The sequence below is a fragment of the Lontra canadensis genome, unplaced genomic scaffold (assembly GCF_010015895.1).
Source record: "Lontra canadensis isolate GAN:19392208 unplaced genomic scaffold, GSC_riverotter_1.0 scaffold3, whole genome shotgun sequence".
NCBI classification, from domain to species: Eukaryota; Metazoa; Chordata; class Mammalia; order Carnivora; family Mustelidae; genus Lontra; species Lontra canadensis.
Window position 1 is genome coordinate 20,169,150 of NW_022630997.1, and position 27,312 is coordinate 20,196,461.

The following is a 27,312-nucleotide window of genomic DNA, read 5'->3' on the forward strand; positions in this document are numbered from 1 at the left end:
CTAGCTGTGTGTCTTTGGGCAAGTTGTTCAACCTCTCTGGATCTGGGCTTCTACAAAGAGAGGAGGAGTTAATCTATCTGGACGCCTGATCTATCTGGACAAGTTTTGAAGGTCCCTTTCAACTCTAAAGTATACGATTTTTATCCTTCTCAGAAGGGCCTTGCAACACCCTCAGAGAAGGAAGTGAGTACAAGACCCGGGGAAACGAACGCCAGACCTCTTCCCAGGGCGAAGCGCCAGTATTGGAGGAGTGTACCAAGAAAGTGAGAAGACGCTGCCCGGCCCTCGCGGATCACCAAGGAGCAGATCCCATCCCCAAGGCTGGGAAGGATCCCAACAAACCCGAGCGCGATTCCCACCCCACACCCCACCTTTTCTAGACTCCAGACAGCCGGGAGGCTCTAAAAAGCCCTGCGGGAAAAATAAAGATTTCTTTCCCAGAGTCCTGCGCTGCTTTTGCCAGTTGGATTCCGGCAGACACGATCTGCAGCCCGATAATGACACAGACAGTCTCTGGAAGAGCGACAGTTCTCGCTCGCTCCGAGTTCTGGGGACGACTGGCCGCCCGCGCCGTGCCCCGACGGGCCAGCCTCCGACCCCGACCCGGCTGCCAGACCAGCGGCGCCCCCGTCCCGGGCCCCCCTCCCCTCCGCCGGCCCCGCTGCGGTCTGCAAACACTTCCTGCCCCCGCCCCCACCCCCACTCGGAGCTTCCCAGTTGGAGCGAGTTGGGCTCGCAGCCGGGTCAGCGCTCGCAGTTGCCCCAACTCGGCTCCCCCGGCCACCAGGGCTGAGGAGCGGGCCCCCGTCTGGCTCCGGAACAGCCATCTGGGAAACCCAGGCGCCAGGAGCCGTGGGAGGTCGCTTGGGAAGCCCAGCGCTCGGGCGAGGAGGGGGACAACTGGCGAGGCGCCCGTGGCCCTGCTCCCTTCCTCGTCGTTACCTGCTCGCTTGCGGGGGTGTCCCGGGGCGGCCGGCCTCTCCCGGCGCTGTCTCCCCACGCAGTTGCCCATGCTGGCTCTTCAGTCGGGCCCCATGCACTGGAGGCGGCGGGCTGGTCGGCTGCTCCGCGCTTCTGCCCCGGACTGCTACGTCCCGGGTCAACGGCTCCTGCCTCCCCGCATCGGGCGCTCCTCGATCTTCCCCCCGGGGGCGCGCTCTGCCCGGGCGCCGGCTTCGCCACAAACTTTGCGGGCGAGGGGAGTTAGGGAGGGGGCCGATTCCCCACCACAGTCCCAGGTGGCCGGGCCAGGGGGGCCCGCGACGGTGCCCGGTCGGAGACCAGCTCCGCTGAAGGGGCGGAGAGAGGGGGCGGGCACCTCCGCAGCTACTCCCTGCTCGCTCGGGGCTCCCAGCTGGGGCCGGCCCCCCGGAGCCTGTCACTCACCTGCCTAACCCCGCCCCAGCCCGGCCCAGCTCCCGGCCGCCGGCCCGCGGTGCCCGCGCCTCCGCCGCCGCCCGCCCCAGGTGCGCATGTGACCGACAGCACCGCCCCCTCGGGCAGGGCCTGATTTTCTCATTGGATTCCCCCAGGGTATGTACCGCCCCTTGGCCCCACCCAGCCAGGTACCCGCCCCGCCACCCGTCTCCCGGGGAGCCGGGCCGGGAATTATTCGCCCTCAATTGTCCCCGGCTGCGTGCCCAGCAGCCGCCTTCCCTGCCCGCGCCACCGCCCCGCCTCCAAGCCCCGCCCCTCGGGGAGGGACCGTCCCATCCCTCCCTGGAACTGCCTGGCCAGGAGCCGGCAGGCACGTGATCCAGGGAAGCGCCCCGCCTCTTTAACCTTCGCCAGGCGATTGGCTCAGGAGGCGCGTGCGCTCAGAGGCCCATCCCGTGCCACCGCCCACTTCCCCTCCCATGGTCTCTGGTTCGCGTCATGGCCGCCGCCGCCGCTCTGGAGGCGGTGGCGCCTACGGGCGCACTGTGGGGCCTCGTGCACGACTTCGTCATGGGTCAGCAGGAGGGCCCCGCTGACCAAGTGGCTGCAGGTATGGCAGACGGCGCCGCGCGGCTTCCGCATGGGGCAGACAAGAGGGGGCGGCCTCAGTACAGCCGCCGGGCGGGAAGGGAGTGAGGAACAGCGGTGACTTTGAGATATGGGTCTGGGGCTGGTTGTGAGCACCGCATGCTTAAGACCCGTAACAAATGGAGAGTCGCTTGCATCTTCCTTAAAGCGCCTTTACGCCACTCATCTTAGTAGACAGTCACTGTGCTCCAGCTGGGGTTAGAGAGTCATTACCGAGTCACAGATGAGGAAACTGAAGCCCGGAGAGGGCAAGAGACTCGCACATCAGGCAGGGAGTGCAGCTGGGACTCAGCCCCAGGTCCTCCAGTCCAGAATCTGGTACTCCCGTCGCTAAACCACGTTGTTTGGCGGAGGTTGACGTGAGAAGTGGCATCTTCCGCGGCATCAGCTTTAGTCGCGTGGCATGTTGGGGGTGGCCGCGCGGCGCGATCTCTGACTGGCTGTCAGAGGAAAGAGGAGGGGAGAAGCCAGTCTTGGGGGGGTGGCGGAGTTTAAGATGTCTGGTGTATGCTCCTTAAGACTTTCCCTCCGTTTCTTGGTAAAGTTCTTGATTAATTTGCTTCGTGACTTTTTCATGTGGTGTTTGTTTTTATCTTTCCCCCGATCTCCAGTTTCCTGCTTTTGACCAGTTAAGGGATCTCTCACTTCTCACAGCTTATCTAGGATTTGAGTAAAACAAATTCCAGACTTCCTTGGGAGTCAGAGACTTCACTCTTTCAGGGGAAAAAAAAAATCTAAAAAGTTGAGTGTTAGGAGGCCTTCAGACTTGTTTACGTAATAGAATACGAAATTATCTCGTGAATACAAATGCGTTTTGTCTGTTTTTGGAAATTTTGCGTGCTTGGGAAAAAGTAAAAGGCATTTCTCTTGAAAATTGAACATCCTAACTTCTAGAAATGTGAGAAATGAATAAAGTGAATCTGTGAGAAAATATAGTACTTTGGTCCTTAGCAGTTCCACTTTCATTCAGTCATCCCACCATTATTGAACACATATTTTTCTCCAAACACAATACAAAGCAATAGGAATACAAATACAGATCAGACTCTATCTGTGCCCACCAAGAACTTTTACTGTGGTGGGAAAGTCAACCATGCAAACAAATAGTATTACCACATCTTAAAAGGGGTTATATGGGGTATGTGCAAGGTGGCAAGGAGGCATCAAAGAGCAAAAAGCCTGATGCTGTCATTCCACCAAATTTTAACTTCTTTTTATTTATTTATTTTAAAGATTTTATTTATTCATTTGACAGACAGAGATGACAAGTAGGCAGAGAGAGGCAGGCAGAGAGAGAGAGGAGGAAGCAGGCTCCCCGCGGAGCAGAGAGCCCGATGTGGGGCTCGATCCCAGGACACTGGGATCATGACCTGAGCCAAAGGCAGAGGCTTTAACCCACTGAGCCACCCAGGAGCCCCCAAATTTTAACTTCTTACAGCTTTATATAGTACGTTATCAATGCCATTTTCCCCAGTGTTTTATTATGAAAATTTTCAAACATACAGCAGAGAATTTCATAACAGGCACACCTACACACACCACCTAAACTACCATTAACATTTTAATATAACTTGCTTTGTCGGGTATCTTTCCATCTATTTAGATTGCAGATATCAGTACACTTCCTCCTAAATGCTTTGGTAGGCGTATTATTAACTAGAGCTTGTTTATAGTTTATTTTGGTATACAATTTATATTCAGTGAAGTGTACAATCTTAAGTGTAATGTTCACTGATTTTGAAAAATGCACCCGCCTACCCCCTACTGTTATAGCAATGCCATTTGTAACTATTCTTTCACATTTATACATTATGAACACAATAATTTTGGAATTTTCAAATTCAAAACACACTTGACAGCATGGATAAGGATTGCCAAGTACTATAAATACCTTTGTAAAATTTATATTTTTTAATGCCTGAAAAAAATGACCTAAACTATTGTCTAGTTTAAATTTAACTCAGCTCAACGAAGACTGTAACATTAGCCGCGTTGTAATTTAGCCCTCTTGACTAGGAAAGGAGCTTGGTAGTAACATAAAGTTGAAAAGGTTTGGTGGAATTGGATTATGCATAAACTTGGATTCGAGGAAGAGGGATTTGAATGAGCTATTGTAGGTAATAGAAATCATTGTAGGGGCGCCTGGGTGGCTCTGTGGGTTAAAGCCTCTGCCTTCGGCTCAGGTCATGATCCCAGGATCCTGGTATCAAGCCCTGCATCGGGCTCTCTGCTCGGCGAGGAGCCTGCTTCCCTTCCTCTCTCTCTGCCTGCCTCTCTGCCTACTTGTGATCTCTGTCTGTCAAATAAATAAATAAATAAATAAATAAAATCTTTAAAAAAAAAAAGGTAGAAATCATTGTAGATCCTTGAGCAAGGGAGTCATATAATGAAAGCAAATTTGAGAAGGATTAAATTGATTTTCTCAATCTGAGATCACAGCCCTAGTTAAGGTTTTGAAGGCTGACAGAAGCATTCCCAGAATAAGACGTGCTTTCTAATCCAGCATGAGTCTAGTTTTGTTAGCACTAAAGCGACCAGCTTTCTTTTCTTTTAAAGATTTTATTTATTTATTTGACAGACAGAGATCACAAGTAAGCAGAGAGAGAGAGGGAAGCAGGCTCCCCGCCGAGCAAAGAGCCTGATGTGGGGCTCGATCCCAAAACTCTGGGATCATGACCTGAGCCGAAGGCAGAGACTTTAACCCACTGAGCCACCCAGGTGCCCCGCGACCAGCTTTCTATTCAGCCTCTCACAGCAGCAGCGTGTCCTACAAATTGTATTTGCAGAAGGAACACCCTGTAATCACAGGCAGCTATGACCAACTTTGTTTTGCACCTTTGCCATGGAATTCCTGAAGAAAGTAGGTGTCAGGTGTAAAGGTACAAATGATGGAAGAGAAATGACCCAGTAGGCTAAGGGTTAAAGACGTAAGGAAAAAAAAATATATTTATTTATTTAACAGAGCATAAGCAGGCAGAGTGGCAGTCAGAGGGAGAAGAGAAGCAGACTCTCCGCTGAGCAGGGAGCCCAATGCCGGGCTTGATGCTGGGCCGGATCCCAGGACCCTGGGATCATGACCTGAATCTAAGGCAGATGCTCAACCAACTGAGCTACCCAGGGGTCCCAGGGTTAAAAACTTTTCATTCTAGCATTCAGAGGTTGCCACTACCTGGCCCCAGCCCTTATTCTTAACCAGTCCCCTCCTGGACCTTCAGTGCCAGGCAGCTGCCTGGATTTGCTATTCCCTGAGTGTTTTCCTTCCCACTTCCTTTTGCTAACTCCATCTTACTAAAGTTAGACCTCAGATTCAAGGCCTAGCTTGAGAGCTCACTGCCTGCCCCCCAAGTCTTTCCTGATTACTCTAGCCAGACATCATCTCACACTTCAAAATCTTTGTATTTATTTCTCAACCACTCATTTATTAGCACTTATTAGCAGACTTGTTCAAAAGCCCTCATTTATTAGAAGACTTGTTTAGTAGCTCTTCTGTATCTCTCTCCATATCCTATCCTATGCCTACCACCCGAGTCTCCTGGAAACTAGCATAAGTAAGTATGCAGTAAAAAGCTGTGTAAGTGAATGGAATGAGAGATGTTGAAGGAAGAATCTGTGGAATTTGAGGCCTAAGTAGTTACGGGGCTTGAAGGAGGAGGAGGACTCCAAGATGACCCCAAGCTTTTGAGCCTAAGGATGAGCAAAAGAGAAGTTCTTTGTCCAAAAATGGAGGTTGGGAAGGAAGCTGATTTTGAAGAGTGTGAGGTTTGGACATCTTGATGGATATAAATTTTCTTCCTTTCCTTTTTTCCTTTTCCTTCCTTATTTGGATTTTCCTTCGTTTTGGTCTTTATTGTATTTTCCCACTTTCGTGGGAGACCACTATTCCTGAAACCAAAATACTGTTAAGGAACAATAAAACAGTTCTGAGAAATGTCTGTGGCATCCTCAGCAGAAAAGGCATTTTTGAGAGCTTGATTAGAACTGATTGGGATTTTTCTGTCTCTTGCTCCTTCACATCCTTCCCCCTTCCTCTGGCTGCTCCAGATTCTCAAGAGGCTGCAACTCCATCAGACAGAGGTCTGATTGTGCATTCGTCAGTCTCATATAAATACTTCTTTGATGACTCCTCAGTGTTCCACATGAACTGGTCCCCTGCTGAGGGAAGTGTGGGTAGTTAGGAGGTGCTAGTAGCTCCATTTTTAGAGAGTAAATCTTGGACACACTGGAAAAACTTAGGTGTACTTATGTAGGGAAAGAAACTTAACGCTTGTTTTTCCTTAATGCCAGTGAGACTACCTTTAGGAAAATTAACTCCTTATTAGCTTCTTTTATCCCAGGAGTCCAAGTGCATAATTAATGATATTTCCAGATATTTAGGTATTTTTTATTTGGGAGAACTTACAGTGTTAGAGAATGAATCACTTAAAGTTAGTGATGGATGGTTCATAAACCCAGGAATTTTATTCCTTTTTTATGCTAAGTCTCTGTTTATATCACTATGGTAACACTGAGCTTGTTAATGCTATGATTGTTTTAAATGTCTTTCTGCTCCAACAGACTGGGTTCCTTATGAGCTCTCTGTCTGTATTTCTGTCTCCAGGCCTAACCCAGTACCTGATTTATAATAGGTGCTTAATAAATGTTGAATGAATAAATGAAAACAAACACACATGACAGTTTTGTTAAAGTTAAGGAGAAACACAGTAGGGGATTATTTTATTTTGATTATTTGATTATTTGATTTTTTGAAGGAGGGCTTCACAAAAGAGTTGACATTTTAGCTGGGTCTTGAAAAATTGAATTTTGACAAAGGCCAGAAAGAGGCATTTCAAACCATGCGAACATTTACAGGATTAAGGATATGGAAGAGCTTGATATGTTGGGACATGTGACTGAATGATAGGAGTCATGACAAAAGGTGAAGCTAGAGGTGATTTGGGGGCTAAATAGTGAAGGACATCAAGCCAGGGATTCAGATCTTAGGCAGTAAGGAGCAAAAGGAGATTGGTGGGCAGAGAAGTACTTGTGCATTTTAGGGAGGTAATTCTAGGTAGAATGTGGATGAATTAAAATGCCTTTTTAAAAAACTGAGGTAATGGGGCACCTGGGGGGCTCAGTGGGTTGGGCCTCTGCCTTCGGCCCAGGTCATGATCTCAGGGTACTGGCATCGAGCCCTGCATCGGGCTCTCTGCTCAGCAGGGAGCCTGCTTCTCCCTCTCTCTCTGCCTGCCTCTCTGCCTACTTGTGATCTCTCTCTCTGTCGAATTAAAAAAATAAAAATAAAAAATAAAAAATTGAGGTAAAGTTCACTTTAACCATTTTAAGACTACAGTTAATTGGCTTTTAACATTCATGATATTCCACAACCATCACCGGTATCCATAAATTCCAGGACATTTTTTTTTAGTACTCCAAAAAGCAGAGGGTTGTTGTTATGTACTCTGGTTATAAGGATGAAAAGGAAGGGTCATATTTAAGAGACATTTCTGAGGCACCTGGGTGGTGCAGTTGGTTGAGTGCCTGACCCTTTTTGGCTCAGGTCCTAATCTCAGGGTCATTAGACTAAGTCCCACATCTAGCCCTATGCATAGTGCAGAGTCCACTTGAGACTCTCTCCCTTATTCTTTGCCCCTCCTCCCTGCATGCACATATGCATGTTCTCTTCAAATAAATAAATCTTTAAAAAAAGAAAAAGACATTTCTGAGGTAGATTCAACAGAACTAGAATAAAATGTTATATTTAGTTACCTTTGTGAAAATATCCTCAGAATACTGATTCTAGTTTTTTGCCACCATACTCACCATTTTCCTTTCTCTCGTTTATTATTGTATAACAGCTATATAGCTAATACAACATCTCTTCATTTTTTCCTAATTTTGTATTACTTTTATACTTCACTTGTATTTTATGTTTGTGCTGCATTAATTCAAGACAGGATCCCTATAAAAAGTGCAGACCAAAGGTTCTGCCAGGAGAGTTCACCCATGTACTGGGATTCGAGGAATCACATACAGATGGGGGTTTATTTGTAATTAAAAGCAGTCTGTTGGGGCACCTGGGTGGCTCAGTGGGTTGGGCCTCTGCTTTCAGCTCGGGTCATGGTGTCGGGGTCCTGGGATCAAGCCCCACATCGGGCTCTCTGCTTGGCGCGGAGCCTGCTTCCCCCTCTCTCTCTGCCTGCCTCGCTGCCTACTTGTGATCTCTCTCTCTCTGTCAAATAAATAAATAAATAAATATTTTAAAAAAAAAGGCAGCCTGTTTCATAGTACTGTATACTTCATGATGAAGAAGTCTTTTATTTATCAAATCTGAGGTAATCTGTAGGAGAGGAAATTGACTAGTAAGGGATGTGGGGGAACTTTGTCCAGTGGTGAAAATAGTTCACATCTTGATTGGGGTATTGATTACTCAGGGTGTATGTTTGCTAAAACGCATCAAGTTATACTGTTAATATCTGTGCATTTCACTATATGTAAATTATACCTCACTTTTAATGAAAAAATTAGAGGCAACTGAGTGGGGCTTATTAGTCAGGTCCTTGTTTTATAGCACTTAGGTATTTCCAACAGTGGACACTAGACCAGCATCCACAAAAGTCTTTGATGGTGTTGCTGGAGAACAATGATGATTCAGTGATGTTCTTTGCTAGTAACAGTTGTCAGTCCTCTATAGCTTCCTATGCACAATTGCTACCTCTGTGGCCACTACTGAAATTTAGTGTTTAGATAGGGTTTTCAGTAGAGTTTCTTGCACTTTGTTTGGCCAAGAGGTTCCAAAAGACACCCTTTTCCACCTTCCTAAATTGTGTAATACTTTTTTATAGTGTATAACCCAGAAATGAGTATCTCCATTCACTTCAATGTTGCCATTAAGGAATTGGGTACAGAGCCCAACTGTCAGTTCCTTGGTTTGTCCTGTTAGTCTGGCTGTTTTCCCTTCCCCCACCCTACAGCCTGCACATTTTTTCCCTTGGCTCTTTCTCAGGAGCAGGGGCAGCAGCTGGGCCTTCCACACACTGGCACGAGCAGGGCTAAGAGTGCCTGATGTCTAATTGGTGCCAGTCACGAGCTATGAATCCTGACTAGACAGCACTCCTTCTCTCAGTCGGTTTGGACTTATTCTAGTACTAGAGTGAGCCTCTACCCAGTTCTGCTCGCAGCTTTGTTCTGAGACCACAGACTTAAGGAGTTTTCTCAAGCCTCTTAACTCTAGCTGAAGTCTGGTGTTGGTGAGAGCTAACTTATTAGGTCCAGCATTTGGAGTAAGGTGGGCTCGGAACCCAGCACAGGCTGCTGGAAGGAATTCCCTGATTGCCACACTTTATTGAGCTAGAACTCCTCTCTTTTAGTCAAACCCTTAGGAAGATTGCTCACCTTTTACTCTTTGTTTCTTTCTTGAGAATATATCCTAAGATGGTCCTGGTGGATCTATGTGAATTATTGTTGTATTTTTTTAAATGTATTTATTTATTTATTTGACAGAGAAAGAGAGATCATAAGTAGGCAGAGAGGCAGGCAGAGAGAGGGAGAAGCAGGCTCCCCGCTGAGCAGTGAGCCCGACATGGAGCTTGATCCCAGCACCCTGAGATCATGACCCGAGCTGAAGGCAGAAGCTTAACCCACTGAGCCACCCAGGTACCCCTAAAAATGTATTTTAAAGGGATGCCTGGGTAGCTTAGTCAGTTAAGCATCTGACTCTTGATCTCAGCTCAGGTCTTGATCTCAGGGTCATGAGTTCAAGCCCCACACTGGGCTCCACACTGAGCACGGAGCCTACTTTTTTAAAAAAAATGTATTTTTAAAAATAAATAATATGGGACACCTGGGTGGCTCAGTCAGTTAAGCATCTGCCTTCGGCTCAGGTCATGATCCTGGGGTCCCGGGATCAGGCCTGCATCAGCCTCACTGCTCAGTGGGGAGTCTGCTTCTCCCTCTGTCCCTCCCCGCTGCTCATGCTCTCTCTCACTCTCTTGCTCAGGTATACTCTTTCTCAAATAAATAAATAAAATCTTTTAAAAAAAATAAGTAATATATTCACATGGTGCAACCTTTAAAAGGTACAAAAGGATACACAGAAAAATCTACCTTCTCTCTCAACATGGAATGCAGACTGTGACAAATGACTCTACTGTGATACTAGTATCTACTGTGTCCTCACTAAAGGCAGGAAACTGCAAGGCTAAAGACCAATGCCGCACTCTGCTTCTAAATCTGTTTCTCTCAGAGGTTGACAATTCTGAAAATAATTATAGCTATACTAGGTTGAAAAACGAATAAAAGGTAGATAATAGGAACCAGATTTCTCACTGTCAGAGAAAAAAAATTACAAATAAGAAAGAAAAGAAGTAAGGAGGGAGGCTAGAATGGACCCTGTGGTCCTGAATTAGAGCTGGAGACTGTAATATGATTTTATGTTTACTTTAATATATATGGATAGAAAAATAATGAAAGATACTTATGTAAACATAGGTGAATATGTATATATATTTCCCAGCTCTCTCTAGAGGGCCTAGGAGCAGTGGTATCCCAAGCCCACCCAGGTCTTGGTGTGTAATACCATTTCCCAATAAAAAGAACCAAGGCTTCTTGAAGAAAAAAATGAATTCTACAGCTGGAACAAAGAAATTACAGGATGAGCCAGTAGTATTTTGTAGTGCTAAAAAAGTAAGAAAGTACTTAAAAAATAAAATGATGAGGCATCTGGCTGGCTTAGTTGGTAGAGCATGTGACTCCAGATCTTGGGGTCATGAATTAAATAAAGCCCCATGCTAGGTGCAGAGATTACTTTAAAGAAAAAGAAAGAAAGAAAGAAAGATAGATAGATAGATAGATAGATAGATAATGGGCTGGCTGCATTTCAGTAAAACTTTATAAAAATAAACAAATAAAAGGATGGGACAAGAGACAACCTAAAAACCTCCCCATTAAAGATAGAATGATTTCGAACAGTAAAATAACCTCGTATTGGATTGTAACCTGAAGTGTAAATATACATTAGTCTATGCTGATAAATAATATCTATGCTGATAAATAATATCTATTAGTCTATGCTGATAAAATAATAATATAAAATAAATGACTGAATAAATAAATGGGGAAAGGAAATGAATCTTCCTTACGGAATAACTCCACATAATATAGGTAGGTATATAGATACTTTTAGGAAGTGGAGCTTAACTTCTGCTTCCCCCATGAGTGTTAAATGGGGCTAAGTGACTCCCTTCCAAAGAAGAGAGCATAAGAGGGGTGCCTGGGTGGCTCAGTGGGTTAAGCCTCTGCCTTCGGCTCAGATCATGATCTCAGGGTCGTGGGATCGAGCCCTGCATTCGGGCTCTCTGCTCAGTAGGGAGCCTGCTTCCTCCTCTCTCTCTGCCTACTTGTGATCTCTCTCTCTCTCTGTCAGATAAATAAATAAAATTTTTTAAAAAGCATGAGAAAGGAATAATAACTATAATAAAATAATAACTAGAGGGGTGCCTGGGTGGCTCAGTGGGTTAAGCCCCTGCCTTCGGCTCAGGTCATGATCTCAGGGTCCTGGGATCGAGCCTCAAATTGGGCTCTCTGCTCAGTAGGGAGCCTGCTCCTCCTCTCTCTCTGCCTGCCTCTCTGCCTACTTGTGATCTCTCTCTCTGTGTCAAATAAATGAATAAAATCTTTAAAAATAATAATAATAATAATAACTATATAGTGCAGAGACGTGGCTGACACTACCTTGACCAAACGATCAGAGTTAAAATTACCAGTAAGTCTTATTGATATTTAGTACTCCTGGTATGGTATGATATAAGATAAGAAGGACACTTCACCTCTTTGCTATTCTTCTCGAAACCCATGACCCCATTCTAAACATGAGGAAAACACCCAATACACCCAAATTGAGGGACATTCCGTAAAGTACTTCTTTGGGATATCAAGGTCATAAAGAAAAAGACTAAGAAACTTTTACAGACCAGAGGAGACCAAAAATTTACGATGGCTAATTGCAATGTGGTATCCTTAACTGGATCCTGAGACAGAAAAATGACATTAGTGGAAGAACTGGTAAAATCTAAATACAGCCTAGAGTTTACTAGTCATATACCAATGCTAATCTCTAACTCTAAAATTATTCCATACTCAAACATCTGTTTTTTAAAAAACACCTCTCAACCCCCTAGCTATCCAGTGTCCCTCCTTAGAGACAACCAATATTACTAGTTCCTTTTGTCTTCTAAGTGAATGAATGAATGAATGAATGAACGCAAATAGAAACAACCCTCCCTCCCATTAAAAACAATGCTGCGCACTTAGTAATATATGTACTATTAATGTACACTGCCCTACCTTTAGATATGTCCCATTATCAGTGTGTGTGCACACACACATTCAGTCGTTCATACATTATTTTTCTAACTGGCTGCAGAGAATTCCATTGTATTGATATACTATAATTTATCTAACCCTTCCTTCCTTCCTTCCAAGATTACCTACTTATTCATTTATTTATTTGAGAGAGAGAGAGAGACAGAGTGGATGAGAACACAAGCAGGGTGAGGGGCAGAGAGAGAAGCAGACTCCCTGCTAAGCAGGGAGCTGGATGTGGTGCTCCATTCTGAGACTCCGGGATCATGACTGGAGCAAAAGGCAGATGCTCAACCAAGTGAGCCACCCAAGCACCCCTGTTTAACTGGTTTCTTACTGGTGGCCATTTGTTGTTTGAAGTTATTTGCTGTTATAAGTAACTCTGTAATGAATAACCTTGTGCATGAATTACTTAGCACTTTTACAAGTATATGGGATAAATTTTTAGAAGATTCCCTGGATTAAAGCATATGTACACTTGTAATTTTTATTAAAGACATTGTCAGATTGTCCTCCATAAAGGGTTTGTGCCAGTTTATACTCTACCTACAATACAGAAGACTGCCTATCTCTGCATACCTTCACAAAACATGGGTGTGATAACAAAGTTTTTTTATCTCTGCCAATCTAGTATGTTAAATACAGAGTTTTTATATAGTTTAATTTGCATTTCTGGGGTGAATATGGGTATCTTCTGTAGAAAGCCGGTTAATTGTTTTGTTTTGTCCATTTTTAAATTCCTTTAAAAAATACATGGTATGTTCTTAGTTTCAGAGGTAGAGTTCAGTAACTCATATTCGCTGTGTTTATAATACCCAGTGCTCATTATATCACATGCCCTCCCTACTACCTATCACCAAAGTCACCCCATCCCCCCACCCTTTTCCTCTCCAGCAACCCTCACTTGGTTTCTTTTCTTTTAAGATTTTATTTATTTATTTGAGACAGAACACAAGGTGGGGAGAGGGGCAGAGGGAAAGGGAGAAGCACACTCCCCACTGAGCATGGAGCCTGAAGAGGAGCTCAATTCCAGGACCTTGGGATCATGACCTAAGCGGAAGGCAGATGCTTAACTGAGCAACCCAGGCGCCCCTCTCTATTTCCTATAATTAAGAGTCTCTTATGGTTTATCTCCCTCTCTGATTTTTTGTTTTATTTTTCTCTCCCTTCCCCTATGCTCTTCTGTTTTGTTTCTTAAATTCCACAAGTGAGTGAAATCATATAATTGTCTTTCTCTGATTGACTTATGTTGCTTAGCATAATACCCTCTAGTTGCATCCATGTCATTGCAAATTGCCAGATTTCATTTTTTGATGGCTGAGTAATATTCCTGTGTGTGTGTGTGTATCACATCTTCTTTATTTATTCATCTCCTTGTTGATCTTTTTCTCATTGATTTGTAGAAGCTCTTTATATGTTGTCAAAAAAGCCCTTTGTTACAAGAATTGCAAATACGTTTTCCCAGTTGGTCTTATGATGTATTTTTGTTTGTTTGTTTTTGCCCTGCAGAAAGTCCACTTTTTTTTTTTAATGTAGCTGATTTTAACTAGTCTTTTTTTTTTTTTCCCTTAATTAAGGCTTCTGAGATCTATGTTATACTTAGGAATTTTTTCATATCTTTTTTTTAATCCATTTGAAAAGTTTACTTTGATGAATGATTTTTTTTTTAAGATTTTATTTATTTATTTGACAGAGAGAGAGTTCACAAGTAGGCAGAGAGGCAGGCAGAGAGAGGGGAGGAAGCAGGCTCCCTATGGAGCTCCATCCCAGGACCCTGGGACCATGACCTGAGCTGAAGGCAGAGGCTTTAACCCACTGAGCCACCCAGGTGCCCTGATGAATGATTTTTAGCCAAGACTTTTTTCCCAAATATTTACCCAATCATTCTAGCACCATTTGTTGAATAGTCTGTTTTTTCCTATTAATTGAAGTAGGATTGAATAGAATTGAAATAGGAAAAATAATGCATTTGTATCTCTTTCTGGACTTTATTCTATTTCTGTACCATTGAGTTCTTTGTTTAAATATGAACTCATACTATACTGGTTGTCTTTTGTTTTTTTACTTTTGCTCTAGAAATCTTCAAGTATATTCAAAAGTACCCGCACAAAAAGTACACACTAATTTAGTTATTGTGACTTTATAAAATTTTTTAGTATCTGGAGGCTCCACCTTCCCTCCAGCCCCCATTACTCTTTCAGAATTTGCCTAATTATGTTATTTTTTGCACTTTAACTTTAGAATAAGCTTATCTAGTCTCTCCCAAAATAAAACTTCTACCAGTATTTTTACAGGCATTATCCTAAAATTATTTTGGGAAGTATATCATCTTGGAGTCTTTCATGAATATGACATGCTTTTGATTTGTTTGAATTTTCTTTAGTTAATCTTCACTGGTGCTTTAAAGTTTTCACTATTGAGGTTTTTTTTTTTTTTTTAGTTTATATCTAGGTATTTTTCCCTCTCCCTGCTCCCCTCCCCCCCCCTTTTTTTTTGCTGTGATATATAAGGTTTTGTTTTTTTTTTTCTCTAGACCATTTTACAGGGTATTGTGTGTATATATATGTATATGTGAGGGTTTTTAATTTCAGAATATTAATTTTGTACCCAGCTACCCTTTTGAATTATTTTACTTGTAGTATTTTTTCAGTTATTTCTCCTGGATTTTCAAGGTATACAGCCATATTATCTACAAATGATATGTTTATTTCCTTTTTAGTTTTTACAGTTGAAATGGCATGTTTGAAGTGTTTTAGTAATACCTCGCAGGTAGAAGGGGCTCTTGGCAAGAGTAGTTGGCCCCAAAGTACAAACCCTAGGGTAGGCGGAAACATTGGTAACTAGAGCCTTTGAACCCTAAGACTGCGGTTTTGTTTTTTTTTTTTTTTTTCATGCTTTTTTTCTTTTGTTTCCTCTAGATGTGAAATCTGGAAGCTATACAGTGTTGCAAGTGGTGGAAGCCCTCGGGTAAGAGCCTCTGTTGTTGAGCGCCCTCCTCTAACCCTGCCTGTGCACTGTGAAAGGTTATTTTGTACACTCCTGCTTTCCTGGGGCTGACTGGTCCTGAATTTCTCCTCTGTAGCCCAACACCCCCCTTTCTTATCAGTACTTCAATCTAAGCCTGTGTTTGTCCTAAAATAAGTTTTATGCCACCTGACTAAAGTTCCTGAGGAAGTGTTGGAAGTTTCTGGATCAGCCCACAGGTGTGGGGTGAGATGGGTGGTTGAAGGCCATCAACTGTTAATTAGAGCTGGGATTCCTCCTGTGCTTCTCAGAAGACCCACCTGCCCCATAGGATTCTGGTCAGCATGGCTCTGACTCAGAGCTGCTCCTGGGCTCTGCCTGGGGAGTTGCCAGGAAGCTGACTTTGCCCCAGATCCTCATTATAGGAAAAGCCTTGGGGAAACAGCTGGAAAATCAGGATTAAAACCAGATATCCAAATACCAGAGGAAGTATGTTCTTGTAGTCTGATGTCTGCTTTTCTCCTATTTTATACTTGGTAGATCATCTATATTGACAAGTCTTGTTTGCAAAGGTTGTTAACTGTCACAGCCAGCTTGTCTTCTGAAGCAGAAAACTAAAAAATTGGGAGGGTGGGGTGGAGTGTAGGTCACTATTATGCATCTTTCCCACATAAGAGACCATTTGGCCTTTCTGCACACGTGGCCTTGGTCCATCAAAAAAACCCACAGCTTTATATATATAATATATGTAATTTAAATATGTAATTCATATCAATTTTTATATATGATATATAGAATTCATATATTACAAAGTGCATTTTTTGTGTATTCTTGTGCGACCGTTACTTCAATCAATTTTAGAACATTTTCATTGCCTCAGAAAGAAACTCCATGCCCATTAGCAGTCAGTATTCCCTCCTCAGCTCAGCCCCTGGTAACCACTAATTTACTTTCTACCTCTGTGGATTTGCCAGTTTTCAAAATTTCATATAAACAGAAACATACAACATGTAACCTTTGTGACTGGTTACTTTGACTTAGCATAATGTTTTCAGAGTTTATCCCTGTTGTATCTCTTGTGAGTACTTCATTTCTTGCTGAAAAATAATCTGTTAGATGAATATAACACATTTTGTTCAACAGTTCATCCCGTGCTGGTTATGGGTTGTTTCCAAATTTGGGGTATTCTGAATAATGCTGTTATGAGCATTTGTGTACCTTGGTCCATCCTTAAATGCACAGTTTTCTACTTCTGAACAGGGTCCTTTCGGCAAGATCCTATTCTAGGGATCCTGTCAAGGGTGATTTTATTTTTGCCCCTTTATCTCTAGTTAGAGATATCCTTATCCTTGAGATTTCAGTCAAATGTCCCGGTCAGCTCTCCTTTAGAGATCTTCTACTACATACAATTACAGTTAGATTTCTTCTAGTATGTTTAAATGTAATCTATATAAGAGCTGTTTTAAAATAAATCACCTTATTGGCTCAGTCCAGGTTTTCCTATTCGACAATCTTAAATAGTTAAAACCTTTATTCTGAGCATCTTACTTTATAAACTTCTAGTTATAAAGAATTTTTTTTTCCCCTAAGACCTTGGTTGCTCTCAGCATTTTTCCCTTAGCAATAATATATTTATTCTCTGTTTTGGTAGAAGTTGCAGCTGCCCATCATCTGTTGAGCTCTGTGGGTAGCTGCTAAGCTCTGTCTCAAAGGAATGTCACTATCGTGTAAGACTAAGCCCAATGCCCAGTCAGTGCCTAGAGATGGATCCTTCTGTTGGCTGTGGTGTCAGATGAGCCTCTAATGAATGCCAGCTCAATCTGAGGATTGGCTCTTTAGGCTCTGGCTTTACTATTATTTGTAACACTAGGCACCTACAGAATACCTTCCTGGGCTGGCTTCTCTGCCCAAGGGGTGAGTGTGACTAATTTCAAAATACTTATTCCTTCAAAAGTTTGGTGGGGCACCTGGGTAGCTCAGTTGAGTATCCAACTCTTGATCTCAACTCAGGTTGTGATCTCAGTGTTTTGAGTTCAGTCGCTGTGTTGGGCTCCACCTACTTAAAAAACAAACAAACATGGGGCTCCTCTGTGGCTCTGTCAGTTGAATGAATGAATCTGATCTGTCATGATCTCAGGGTGGTGAGACTGAGCCCTATGTCCGGCTCCATGCTTAGCAGGGAGTTAGCTTAAGATTCTCTCCTCTTGGGGCGCCTGGGTGGCTCAGTGGGTTAAGCCTCTGCCTTCAGCTCAGGTCATGATCCCAGGGTCCTGGGATCGAGCCCCGCATCGGCCTCTCTGCTCAGTGGGGAGCCTGCTTCCTCCTCTCTCTCTGCCTGCCTCTCTGCCTACTTGTGATCTCTGTCTGTCAAATAAATAAAATAAAATCTTAAAAAAAAAAAAAAAAGATTCTCTTCTCTCATTCGTCCTCTCCCCCCACTCGTATGTGCGTGTACTCTCTCTCTCCCCTAAATAAATAAAATAAATTTTTTTTAAAAAAAGGTATAAACAGGGTTATGTCAGGCTCTCTCTATCCTTACTTTCCCCCAGGTCCTCTCTAGAAAATCCAGAACCCCGAACTCGGGCACGAGGAATCCAGCTTCTGTCACAGGTGCTACTCCAGTGTCAGTCCTTGCTCCTGGAGAAGGAAGGTACTGGCATCACTAGTAGGAGTGTCTTCCTGGATTGCTGAGCCAAGGCCTTCCTTGTCTATTCAAGCCAACTTTACAGGGAGGGAGGAAAGAAGGGAGGACACAAGGAATCTGTGGACTACTAATTCAGCATCTTCATTCCTCACTGGTATATGTGGCAGAAATGATAAGAATTGGGACTAAAGACACTGGGATTTCAAATGTAGCCTTGGACATTTTTTTCAGTGTATCTTTCCCTCTCTGTAAAATGGACAAAGTAGTGCTTCTTAGATGGAGTGGAAAAGTATGTAATGCTTTGAAGTCTCAAGGAAAAAAGCCAATGACTTAGTTTTCTTCTATAGCATAATAGGCAAACCGCAACCTGTTTTTATAAATAAAGTTTTATTAGCCTATAGCTGCACCCATTTATTTACCTCCTGTTTATGTTGCTTTTGTGTTACAGCAAGTTGAGTGGTTGTGACTGATACTTTGTCCTGCAAGGCTAAGATATTTACTCTCTGACCCTTTGAGAAAGTTTGCCAACTCTGGTTCTGTAGAAGGAAGTTCTGGGGTAAAAGTGGGTTCAACTGTGGACTTACGTGAGAATGGATAATAAAAGATGTTCACATATTTTCCTAACCAAGGCACCCTCTAATGGGAGGGCATGGGACTTATCTGTTAGTGAAGGAGAAAATTTGTAGTGAAGCCCAAACAGGAACAGCCTTTACAGACTTTAGGAAAGAGTCTCTGTAAAATAATGGCTACATTTCTGGTCTGTGCAGTGGTACACCTGATCCTGTTTTATGAGAACCAGCTGAAGGACCATCATCTTGTGATCCCATCTGTCCTGCAAGGTTTGAGGGCACTTGTGAGTTCTCCTTTTTCATTACATACTTTGTTTGCAGAATCCCTTTTCCAGTGAATTCTGTCCTTGTCCTTTTGGGGGTGAGACTCCCAAGTCCTAAGGAGCAAATGCCCAAATGTGGGACTAAACTAGTGTCAGCTAACTTCACTTCTGTTAATAGTCTAGAGAGTAAAAATATTCTGGGGGGGCGCCTGGGTGGCTCAGTGGGTTGGGCCTCTGCTTTCGGCTCAGGTCATGATCTCAGGGTCCTGGGATCAAGCCCCGCATCGGGCTCTCTACTCAGCGGTGAGCCTGCTTCCCCCTCTCTCTGCCTGCCTCTCTGCCTACTTGTGATCTCTCTCTCTCTCTCTCTCTGTCAAATGAATGAATAAAATCTTTTAAAATATATATATATATTCTGGGGGGACTGGAATTCATAACCAAAGTGGAAGGAGCTGCAGAGAACTAATCAGATTGAGAAAAGGGACCACATTTCACACTCTTAGCACAGTTTCCTAAACCTGGATGTTGTGTTTCCCACTGTAGCTAATTAGACCTCTTTTGGGATTGTCTTCAAGGCTGGAATTCCCTCCATGCTCACACATCTCTTCTTCTTCCCCCAGAGCCTGTGCGTGGCCCTGCCTCCAGGACTGGCTGTCTCTGTGCTTAAAGCTATCTTCCAGGAAGTCCACGTCCAGGTGAGTGAAGACAGTCACTTTTATATTCTCTGTCTTCCAGCTCTGACATATATGATAAGGATTAGGTGGCAAAAAACTACTGCCTTCTAAGTCCTGAACTTTTAGGTTCATCTTCTGTTTGTATAAAGAACACTGTCCACTTAGAGATTGTGAAGCAGGAAGTAGTTTTTTCCGCTTAGATACTCTTTGAGCACTTTCTTTACTTAGTTCTGGTCTCTTCCACCCCCAAGTCTCTGCTGCAGGTGGACCGACACACAGTCTACAGTATCATCACCAACTTCATGCAAACCCGTGAAGAAGGTAAGAGGTGGGGCTCTTTGGCAAGTCTGAAAAGCAAGCACATCCTTTTTCGCCCCATTACCAGGACTCTTGTTTAGCCTGGAAGTCATATAGGAGACCTAACACTCTGAAAAGAATGAAGGGAAACTGAGAGGTCCACTCATTTCCAAGTAAAGGAATGGTAGAGTTTGGGCTAATATTTTAAATTCTTACCTCTAACAGTTATATATTGATACACATCTCTTCTTCACTGTGTACTCTTGGAATAGGAAAACAAAAAATGTCTACTCTGGGAGGCAGCAAAGGTGGCATAGCGATAGTAGAGGGAGAACACAAGCCAGAAGAAAGGCCAGCTTTCTATCTCAAGGGAGGGTAGTGACCTATTCTTTCCTCCCCAGAGCTGAAGGGCCTTGGAGCTGACTTCACCTTTGGCTTCATCCAGGTAATGGATGGGGAAAAGGATCCCCGAAATCTTCTGGTGGCTTTCCGCATCGTCCATGACCTCATCTCCAGGGACTATAGCCTGGGTACGTCCATATAGCCTTGAATTAGCTGGTTAGGGCATGTCAGATGAGTGAAAATTATAATTTGATCTCATTGTTTCTCTGTTACCTTAGGGCCCTTTGTGGAGGAGTTGTTTGAAGTGACATCGTGTTACTTCCCTATTGATTTTACCCCTGTAAGTAGCCCCTTTTATTCGTTCATTCATTTGTTCATTGATTCATTTGAGTATCCTTGAGTCCTCCTGTGAGTCAGGTCCAGTTATCTAGGCACTGAAGGGACATCAATGAACAAAGGAGACAATCCCTGCCCTCATGAGCTTACGTTTTAGTAAACTGGGCACTGGAGAAGCATTTGCCATCGGAGGAAGGATTCAATTCAGGGGGTATTTGGGGACTCCTTAAACTCCTTAACAATGTGCTTAGTGGTGAGGGCTACAGGATTGTAAAACATGGTTCCTGCCCTTAAAGGCTGAAACATTTAAGTAACAATACAGGATTTGGGACCAAAACAAGTGGTGGTATAGCTGTTCAGAGAAGAACAAGTTCAGGGTGAGCTAGAGTAATCAGGAAGGACTTCACAGATAAGATGGGATTTCAGTTCGTTTCCGAGGAATGGTAGGATATAATCCTGGAGTCTGAGGGATGATCTCAGGCAGAAGAAACAAATTGACAAAACAAAGAAGACCCAGTTGAGCACAGTATATACAGCATGCTCTGATCCCCTTGGGCCTTCCTCCCACTCTGCATTTTGATATCCCTTCTACTTTCAAAAACTCAAGAGTCTCACCACTGTATGGATAGGCATGGGTATGTGTACTGCAAGCATTAGTGGTTTCAGAGAAATGAAAGGAGTTAAATCACAGCACACCAAATAACATCTGAGTATTGACTTTCAGTGTTTTTAAAGTTACACAGCCATCTTGGCCGCAGGGAATTGCTTCCTAGCTTATTCCAGTTGACACCATGGTTGTTGGGGCCACCTCTTTTCTAAAATTCTCTTCATCTCTTCTGTCATGGTCTTCACTACTTCTAACTCGGAAGAACTTAATGTCTTTTGAAATCTCAAAAGCTCTTTATCAGGCCACCAAGTTTCTCTGTTCTTGCTTTTTGTTTGTTTTGAAAAGATAATACGTTTATAGGATCCAAAATCTAAATGGTGTAAAAAGGTGAAAAATATATCTACCATCATTTCTTTCTCTGTTGTCAACCAGTTTTTATCAATTATGTCTGTATTTTACAGAGCTTTTCATCCATATATAAGCAAATGCTCCCCTACCCCTCCCAGTGGCAGCATATGAATACACTTCTGTACTTGGCCTTTTCCACTTTAGTATACCTTGAGAGAGTGCTCTGTATCAGTAAATAAATTAGTTCTTTATTCGTTATGGCTGCATAGTATTCCTTTCAGTGGGAATACCTAATTAATTTCACTAGTCTTCTGTGGAATAAATGTTACTAATCTTGTGTAACAGGCAATGCAATTTACATATCCTATGCATGTATCATTTCACATATATATGCGTGTATATATGAAGGACAAATTCCTAAAGTGGAGTTGCTGGTTTAGGGCAGGAAAGAGTATGTCATTCACTTTTTTGAAAGGTAATAGAGTGAGCATGATTCAACATTTAAAGGATAGGGACGTGAAGCCTTTCTATACTCCTTTTCTGCCGCCACCCATTTTCCTTTTAGAGCTCATCACTGCACCCAACTGCTTAAGCATTTTCTCAGATATTCCAGGCAAAAAAAAAAAGTTAGATCAATTAGGACAATTTCTCTTATTCAAGCAGATTTTTTTTTTAGCTCACTATCCCGAGATCAAGCATCGCATGCTCTACCTGAGCCAGCCAGGTGCACCTCAAGCAGATTTTTGTATGTTCTCCTGTACTTAGTCTATATGGGAAGCAGAAAGCTCTTATCAACTAAAATGACACACCTGGCTTTAGTGTAACTCTTTGTTACACTGAGGAAGTATTCTTTATGGTCCTATCAATCCCTTTTAGCCGTATGCCATCATCATAGTGGGTCGTATCAGTGTAAGTGATGGTTCCTTTGATTTTCACTATGCATATGTGCTCACTGTAGCAGGGGCGGGCATATTTTCTGTAAAGGACCAGATAGTGACTATTTTAGGCTTTGCAAGTTGTATCTTTTCCGTCTCAACTCTTCATCTCTGCTGTTCTAACACAAACGGCCATAGACACTGGAATGTCGTAGTGTCTGTATTGCAATAAAACTCTATAGGCATGGAAATTTATTGTTTTTTAAAGATTTTATGTATTTGACAGAGATCACAAGTAGAGGCAGAGAGGCAGGCAGAGAGAGGGGGAAAAGCAGACTCCCTGCTGAGCAGAGAGCCTGATGCGGGGCTCGATCCCAGGACCCTGAGAATGACCTGAGCTGAAGGCAGAGGCTTAACCCACTGAGCCACCCAGGCACCCCTAGGCATGGAAATTTAAGTGTCATATAATTTTTATGTGTCACAAGGTAGTATTCTTTTGTGGGCGCCTGGGTGGCTTAGTTGGTTAAGCATCTGCCTCCAGCTCGGGTCGTGATCTCAGGGTCCTGGGATTGAGCACCATGTCAGGCTCTGCATTCAACAGGGAGTCTGCTGCTCTCTCTCCCTCGGCCCCTCCCCCGCTCCACTCATATTCTCTCTCTCTCTCTCTCTCTCTCTCTCAAATAAAATCTTACCAAAAAAAAAGCTTTTGATTTTTTTCCCCGAAACCATTTAAAAATGTAAAAATCAGAGGACTGAGAGTACATACACTTATCTTGATGAGCACCAAGTAATATATAGAATCACTGAATCACTGCATTGTACACCTGAAACTAATTTAACACTGCAAGCTACTCTGGAATTTAAAAAATGTAAAAACCATGCTTAGCCATACATACAGTCTCAACTGGTTGCTTCCTACTCCTAGTTCAAAGGAGGTACTGAATCTTCCTTCTTCATCATCCTTGGGATTCCTTTGTCCTTGCTTTTGGATCAGGAACCCTATTTCCTCAGGCCCTCTACTGTACTTTTATCTCTAAGATTAGAGACGTCTGTCATACCTTCCCCAGAGAATTAAACCTCCAGATTCTGCCAGAGAAAGGGAGGAGCTGGGAAGCAATCTAGGTGGTCAGATTTGCTTCTCTAACCCCACTCCCAACTCCAAAGGCACCTGTTACTACCAGCTGCAAAGCTTTTTGACAGCTAAAGTGTATATGGGTAGTTACTCAGCTTTTTCCAAGCCTACTGAGGATTTTGTAGTCTTGGCTCTGTTGAGTCATTTTCTTATCCATCTGCTTTTCAGCTTCAAAAATTTATTGCCAGGACCTCTTAACCTATTTTCTTCAACCTATAGCTTTATGTCTTTTCTTTTTAACTTTTAATTTTTTTTTTTTTTTTTTTTTTAAGTAATCTCTGTACCCAGTGCGGGGCTTGCACTCACGACCCCAAGATCAAGAGTTGCATGCTCTACCAACTGACCCAGACAGGTGTCCCTAGCTTTATGTTTTGTTTTAGTAATATATTTTTTAGATTTTATTTATTTATTTGAGAGAGAGCACAAGCCAGGGGGAGGGGGAAAGGGAAAAGCAGCCTCCATGCTAAGCAAGGAGCCCAGTGCAGGACTCGATCCCAGGACTCTGGGATCAAGTCATGACCTGAGCTTTACAGACTGAGCAACCCAGGTGCCCAGGCTTTATGTCTTAAAAGAAAATCCCTTTGCCGTATTTTTGGTGTTGCTTCTGAAGAAGAAAAGGAAAATGTGATACGTTTTCAGTCTGGCTTTTTGACACAGAAACCATCAATGCTTTTTTATGTTCCCAGATTATACCTGTTTTTATAAGGGTGAAAAAATAGAAATGTCCATCAAAGGGGAATTATTTAAGTAAATTTTGGCTCAACTATACAATGAAATAGTATCAGCCACTAAACCTAATGTTGTGAAAGAATAGTTTACTACCATAGAAAAATGGACCTAATATATTAAGGAGGAAAAAAGATCATAAATCATGTGTTCAAAACCATCCAGGCACTGGGTGTTGTACATAAACAATGAATCTTGGAACACTGTATCAAAAACTAATGATATATTTTATGGTGACTAGCGTAACACAAGAGAAATAAGTAAATAATTAAAAAAATAGACATATATATATTGTAAAGAGAAAACAGTGTCTACTAACATATAGTCACAATATATAGAGAGAGAAGAAAGTAATGTACCAGAAAGTCAGGGTGCTTCTCTCTTGAGTGGCAAGATGATAGATCAGATAGAAAATAAATGCCCAACAGACAGAAATTCCCAAGGAGTGTGTAAGCATGTCTTCCTGCTGGGGCCTCCTGTCACACTGTTCTGTCAGATTGGGTGTAAATATCACCTATTCTGCAGGATTGCTGGGTTGAATCCTGTGGCCAAGGGTGGTCTGAAGAGTTGTATAGACCCTCGGCCCTCCTTTCTTTTCCAGCCACCTAATGATCCCCATGGTATCCAGAGAGAAGATCTCATCCTGAGTCTTCGAGCTGTGCTGGCTTCTACACCGCGATTCGCCGAGGTGGGTCTAGCCAAGGTTAGGTATGTAGCCTCTGCCCAGAGAAGGCTCTGAAGAGAGAACAGTAAGAACATGGGGAAAAAAGAAAGATCCAGAATACATTTTTAGGGTATGGGATCCTGCAAGTGTCTTCAGGCTTATGTGGCAAGTATCTTCAGATCTTCAAAGTTGAAACCTGTACCGTTATTTGTTTAAAATAATAATCCAGTCCCTATATGGCACTACGTTCTAAAGTCCTGTAGTGTTGCCAACTAGCTCATTTTTCAGGTTAACTGGGAATCTGGCCACAGCTTGGCAAGGAGGGTTGGTTTATAGTCAGAACTCCTTACTCAACTCTTTGTAGCTCTTTCATGTAGCCCCTAGCTCCTGGGGACTGGTGGTAATAAAGATGTAGTTGACCTTGGTTCCTTGGAGTGGCTAAGATACACCTGCCTCAAGCTTCAGTTCTTCCTTCTCTCCCACAGTTCCTGCTGCCCCTGCTGATTGAGAAGGTGGATTCTGAGATTCTGAGTGCCAAGCTGGATTCTCTGCAGACTCTGGTGAGGGATTTCTCTTTTTCCAGGGTCCAGCTGCCTTTAGACAATATAGAGGTACTAAACAAGTGTAGACACAGTCAGGGAGTAGTTCAGTGGCCCTCATGAGAGGGATACCCAGCATCTAGGGCTAAATGTTGACCCAAAGCCCTCCCAGCTTCATACTGTCTGGTCCAATAGTAACTGAGTGGCAGCTGAGGAAAGGCTGATGAAAGCTCCTTTTTTTTTTTTTTTTTTTAAAGATTGTATTTATTCCATTTGAGGGAGAGAGAGAAGTAGACTCCCCACTAAGCAGGAAGCCCGATGTGGGGTTCAATCCCAGGACCCTGAGATCATGACCCGAGCTGAAGGCTGACACTTAACCATCTGAACCATCCAGGTGCCCCAGGGCTCTATGCTTGTTTTCTATCAGTCAGGTGATGTGGGTGATGAACTCCCATTTTTCTGTGACCTGATTGGATTCTTATGAAATTCTGCTGGTTCTGCTGAGAGCCATGCTCCTTCAGGTTCCGTTATGCTGAGGTAACCGCATGTCCTCGAAGTCTGATGGTGTAGCTAGCTGATACCTACACTTTCTTTGGCAGAATGCTTGTTGTGCTGTGTATGGACAGAAGGAGCTAAAGGACTTCCTCCCTAGCCTTTGGGCTTCTATCCGCAGAGAGGTGAGTGTTAATTAGATTAACTCACAACTATTAATTCCTAGTTGTCAGGCATGAGGGGAACTAACACCCTGTCCTTTTCCCTGTTGCAAGCCAGTAAGGGGGCATACTTCTAGTTGAATGACAGGGGAGAAAGTCCCTCCATAGGGTCAGCTGTTTGGTGATGGCACACAGTCACTTTTGCATAGTGCCCACTTCCTGTCCTTCCATGGTAAGGAGCATAGGTCATGGTGCCTCTGGCACCATACTTAATAAGGGGGGAGGGCAGAGGAAGAGACTTAGGAAAGGGGATCCCAGCAGCCACTGCTCCAAGTTGGTATCCTGTTTCTTAAAAAATACATGTATCAATTCTAGTGGGACTAAGGACTTGGTCAAAATACACCCGCTGAGAAGAAACTCACTGTAGGTGTTAATTTCCATTGCTCTGCCCTAAAGGCTTTCAAAGCCCACCTCCCAAAGGAAGTAGGCAGTGGGTGGGTGGGCTCTCACCTGGTGCAGGCTCACCTCAGTAGCCATGGGATCCCTCCCTGACAGGTGTTCCAGACGGCAAGTGAGCGGGTGGAGGCCGATGGCCTGGCGGCCCTCCACTCTCTGACTGCGTGTTTGTCTCGCTCTGTGCTGAGAGCAGATGCTGAGGACCTCCTTGACTCCTTCCTTAGCAACATTCTACAGGGTAATGGGGCCATGGCAGCCAGAAAGGGGGTTGAGCACAATAGAAAGAAGTTCCTTAAGGCCAGTGAGCTTTTATGAGTAGCCCTCCATGTTCAGTGACTTGGGTGCTAGAGCCCTACTTTGAATTGAAAACACCTTGAGTGGTAACTGCTAGCAAACTGCCCCAGGTCTCAGTCTCCAATGTCTGTGGACTGCCGGGGAGTCAGGCAGCATTCAGCCTGCTCCCCGGGTCTGTGACGTGCTGCCTCTCTAGACTGCAGGCACCATCTGTGTGAACCGGACATGAAACTGGTGTGGCCTAGTGCCAAACTATTGCAGGCAGCTGCAGGTGCATCTGCCCGGGCCTGTGACCACATCACCAGCAATGTGTTGCCTTTACTGCTGGAACAGTTCCACAAGCATGGTCAGGTAAGGAAACAGAATCTTTTGAAGGAATGATGGGACCTCTGCTAGGATCCCTTTCACAGAGAGAGCGCTAAGTGTTGAGCTTGTCCCAGATAGTGGATATTGGGTTTTGCTCTGATCAGTTGTTGCTGGTACCCTTGTTCACTCTCTTTCTGACACACTTACATAAAAGGATAATTCTCCCTGCTTCGAGAGGAGCAGGACTGAAATCCTTTAAA

The 27,312-nt window shown here is 43.6% G+C and overlaps 2 protein-coding genes across 5 annotated transcripts in view; one reads left to right on the plus strand and one right to left on the minus strand.

Moving 5' to 3' along the window:
* UBTD1 (ubiquitin domain containing 1) overlaps nt 1-1,697 on the minus strand; it is a 53,749-nt gene extending 52,052 nt beyond the window's left edge. Inside the window, exon 1 of the mRNA XM_032883115.1 lies at nt 943-1,697. Within this exon, the coding sequence (XP_032739006.1) occupies nt 943-1,012 (70 nt within the window). The 5' untranslated portion in view covers nt 1,013-1,697. The remainder of the gene's footprint in view (nt 1-942) is intronic.
* A 137-nt stretch (nt 1,698-1,834) lies between these two features.
* The window catches only part of MMS19 (MMS19 homolog, cytosolic iron-sulfur assembly component), a 33,180-nt gene continuing 7,702 nt past the window's right edge, over nt 1,835-27,312 (plus strand). For 2 of the 4 annotated variants that reach the window (XM_032883078.1, XM_032883086.1), the window contains exons 1-13: nt 1,835-1,987; nt 15,282-15,330; nt 17,877-17,977; nt 18,739-18,824; nt 19,424-19,498; nt 19,729-19,798; nt 20,176-20,304; nt 20,395-20,456; nt 24,742-24,828; nt 25,290-25,364; nt 25,943-26,020; nt 26,552-26,690; nt 26,943-27,097. In XM_032883078.1, coding sequence (XP_032738969.1) covers nt 1,876-1,987; nt 15,282-15,330; nt 17,877-17,977; nt 18,739-18,824; nt 19,424-19,498; nt 19,729-19,798; nt 20,176-20,304; nt 20,395-20,456; nt 24,742-24,828; nt 25,290-25,364; nt 25,943-26,020; nt 26,552-26,690; nt 26,943-27,097 — 1,218 coding nt within the window. In that variant the 5' untranslated portion in view covers nt 1,835-1,875. Of the gene's footprint in view, nt 1,988-15,281; nt 15,331-17,876; nt 17,978-18,738; nt 18,825-19,423; nt 19,499-19,728; nt 19,799-20,175; nt 20,305-20,394; nt 20,457-24,741; nt 24,829-25,289; nt 25,365-25,942; nt 26,021-26,551; nt 26,691-26,942; nt 27,098-27,312 lie in introns of those variants that run through there. The other 2 variants (XM_032883096.1, XM_032883104.1) reach the window with 2 other exon arrangements.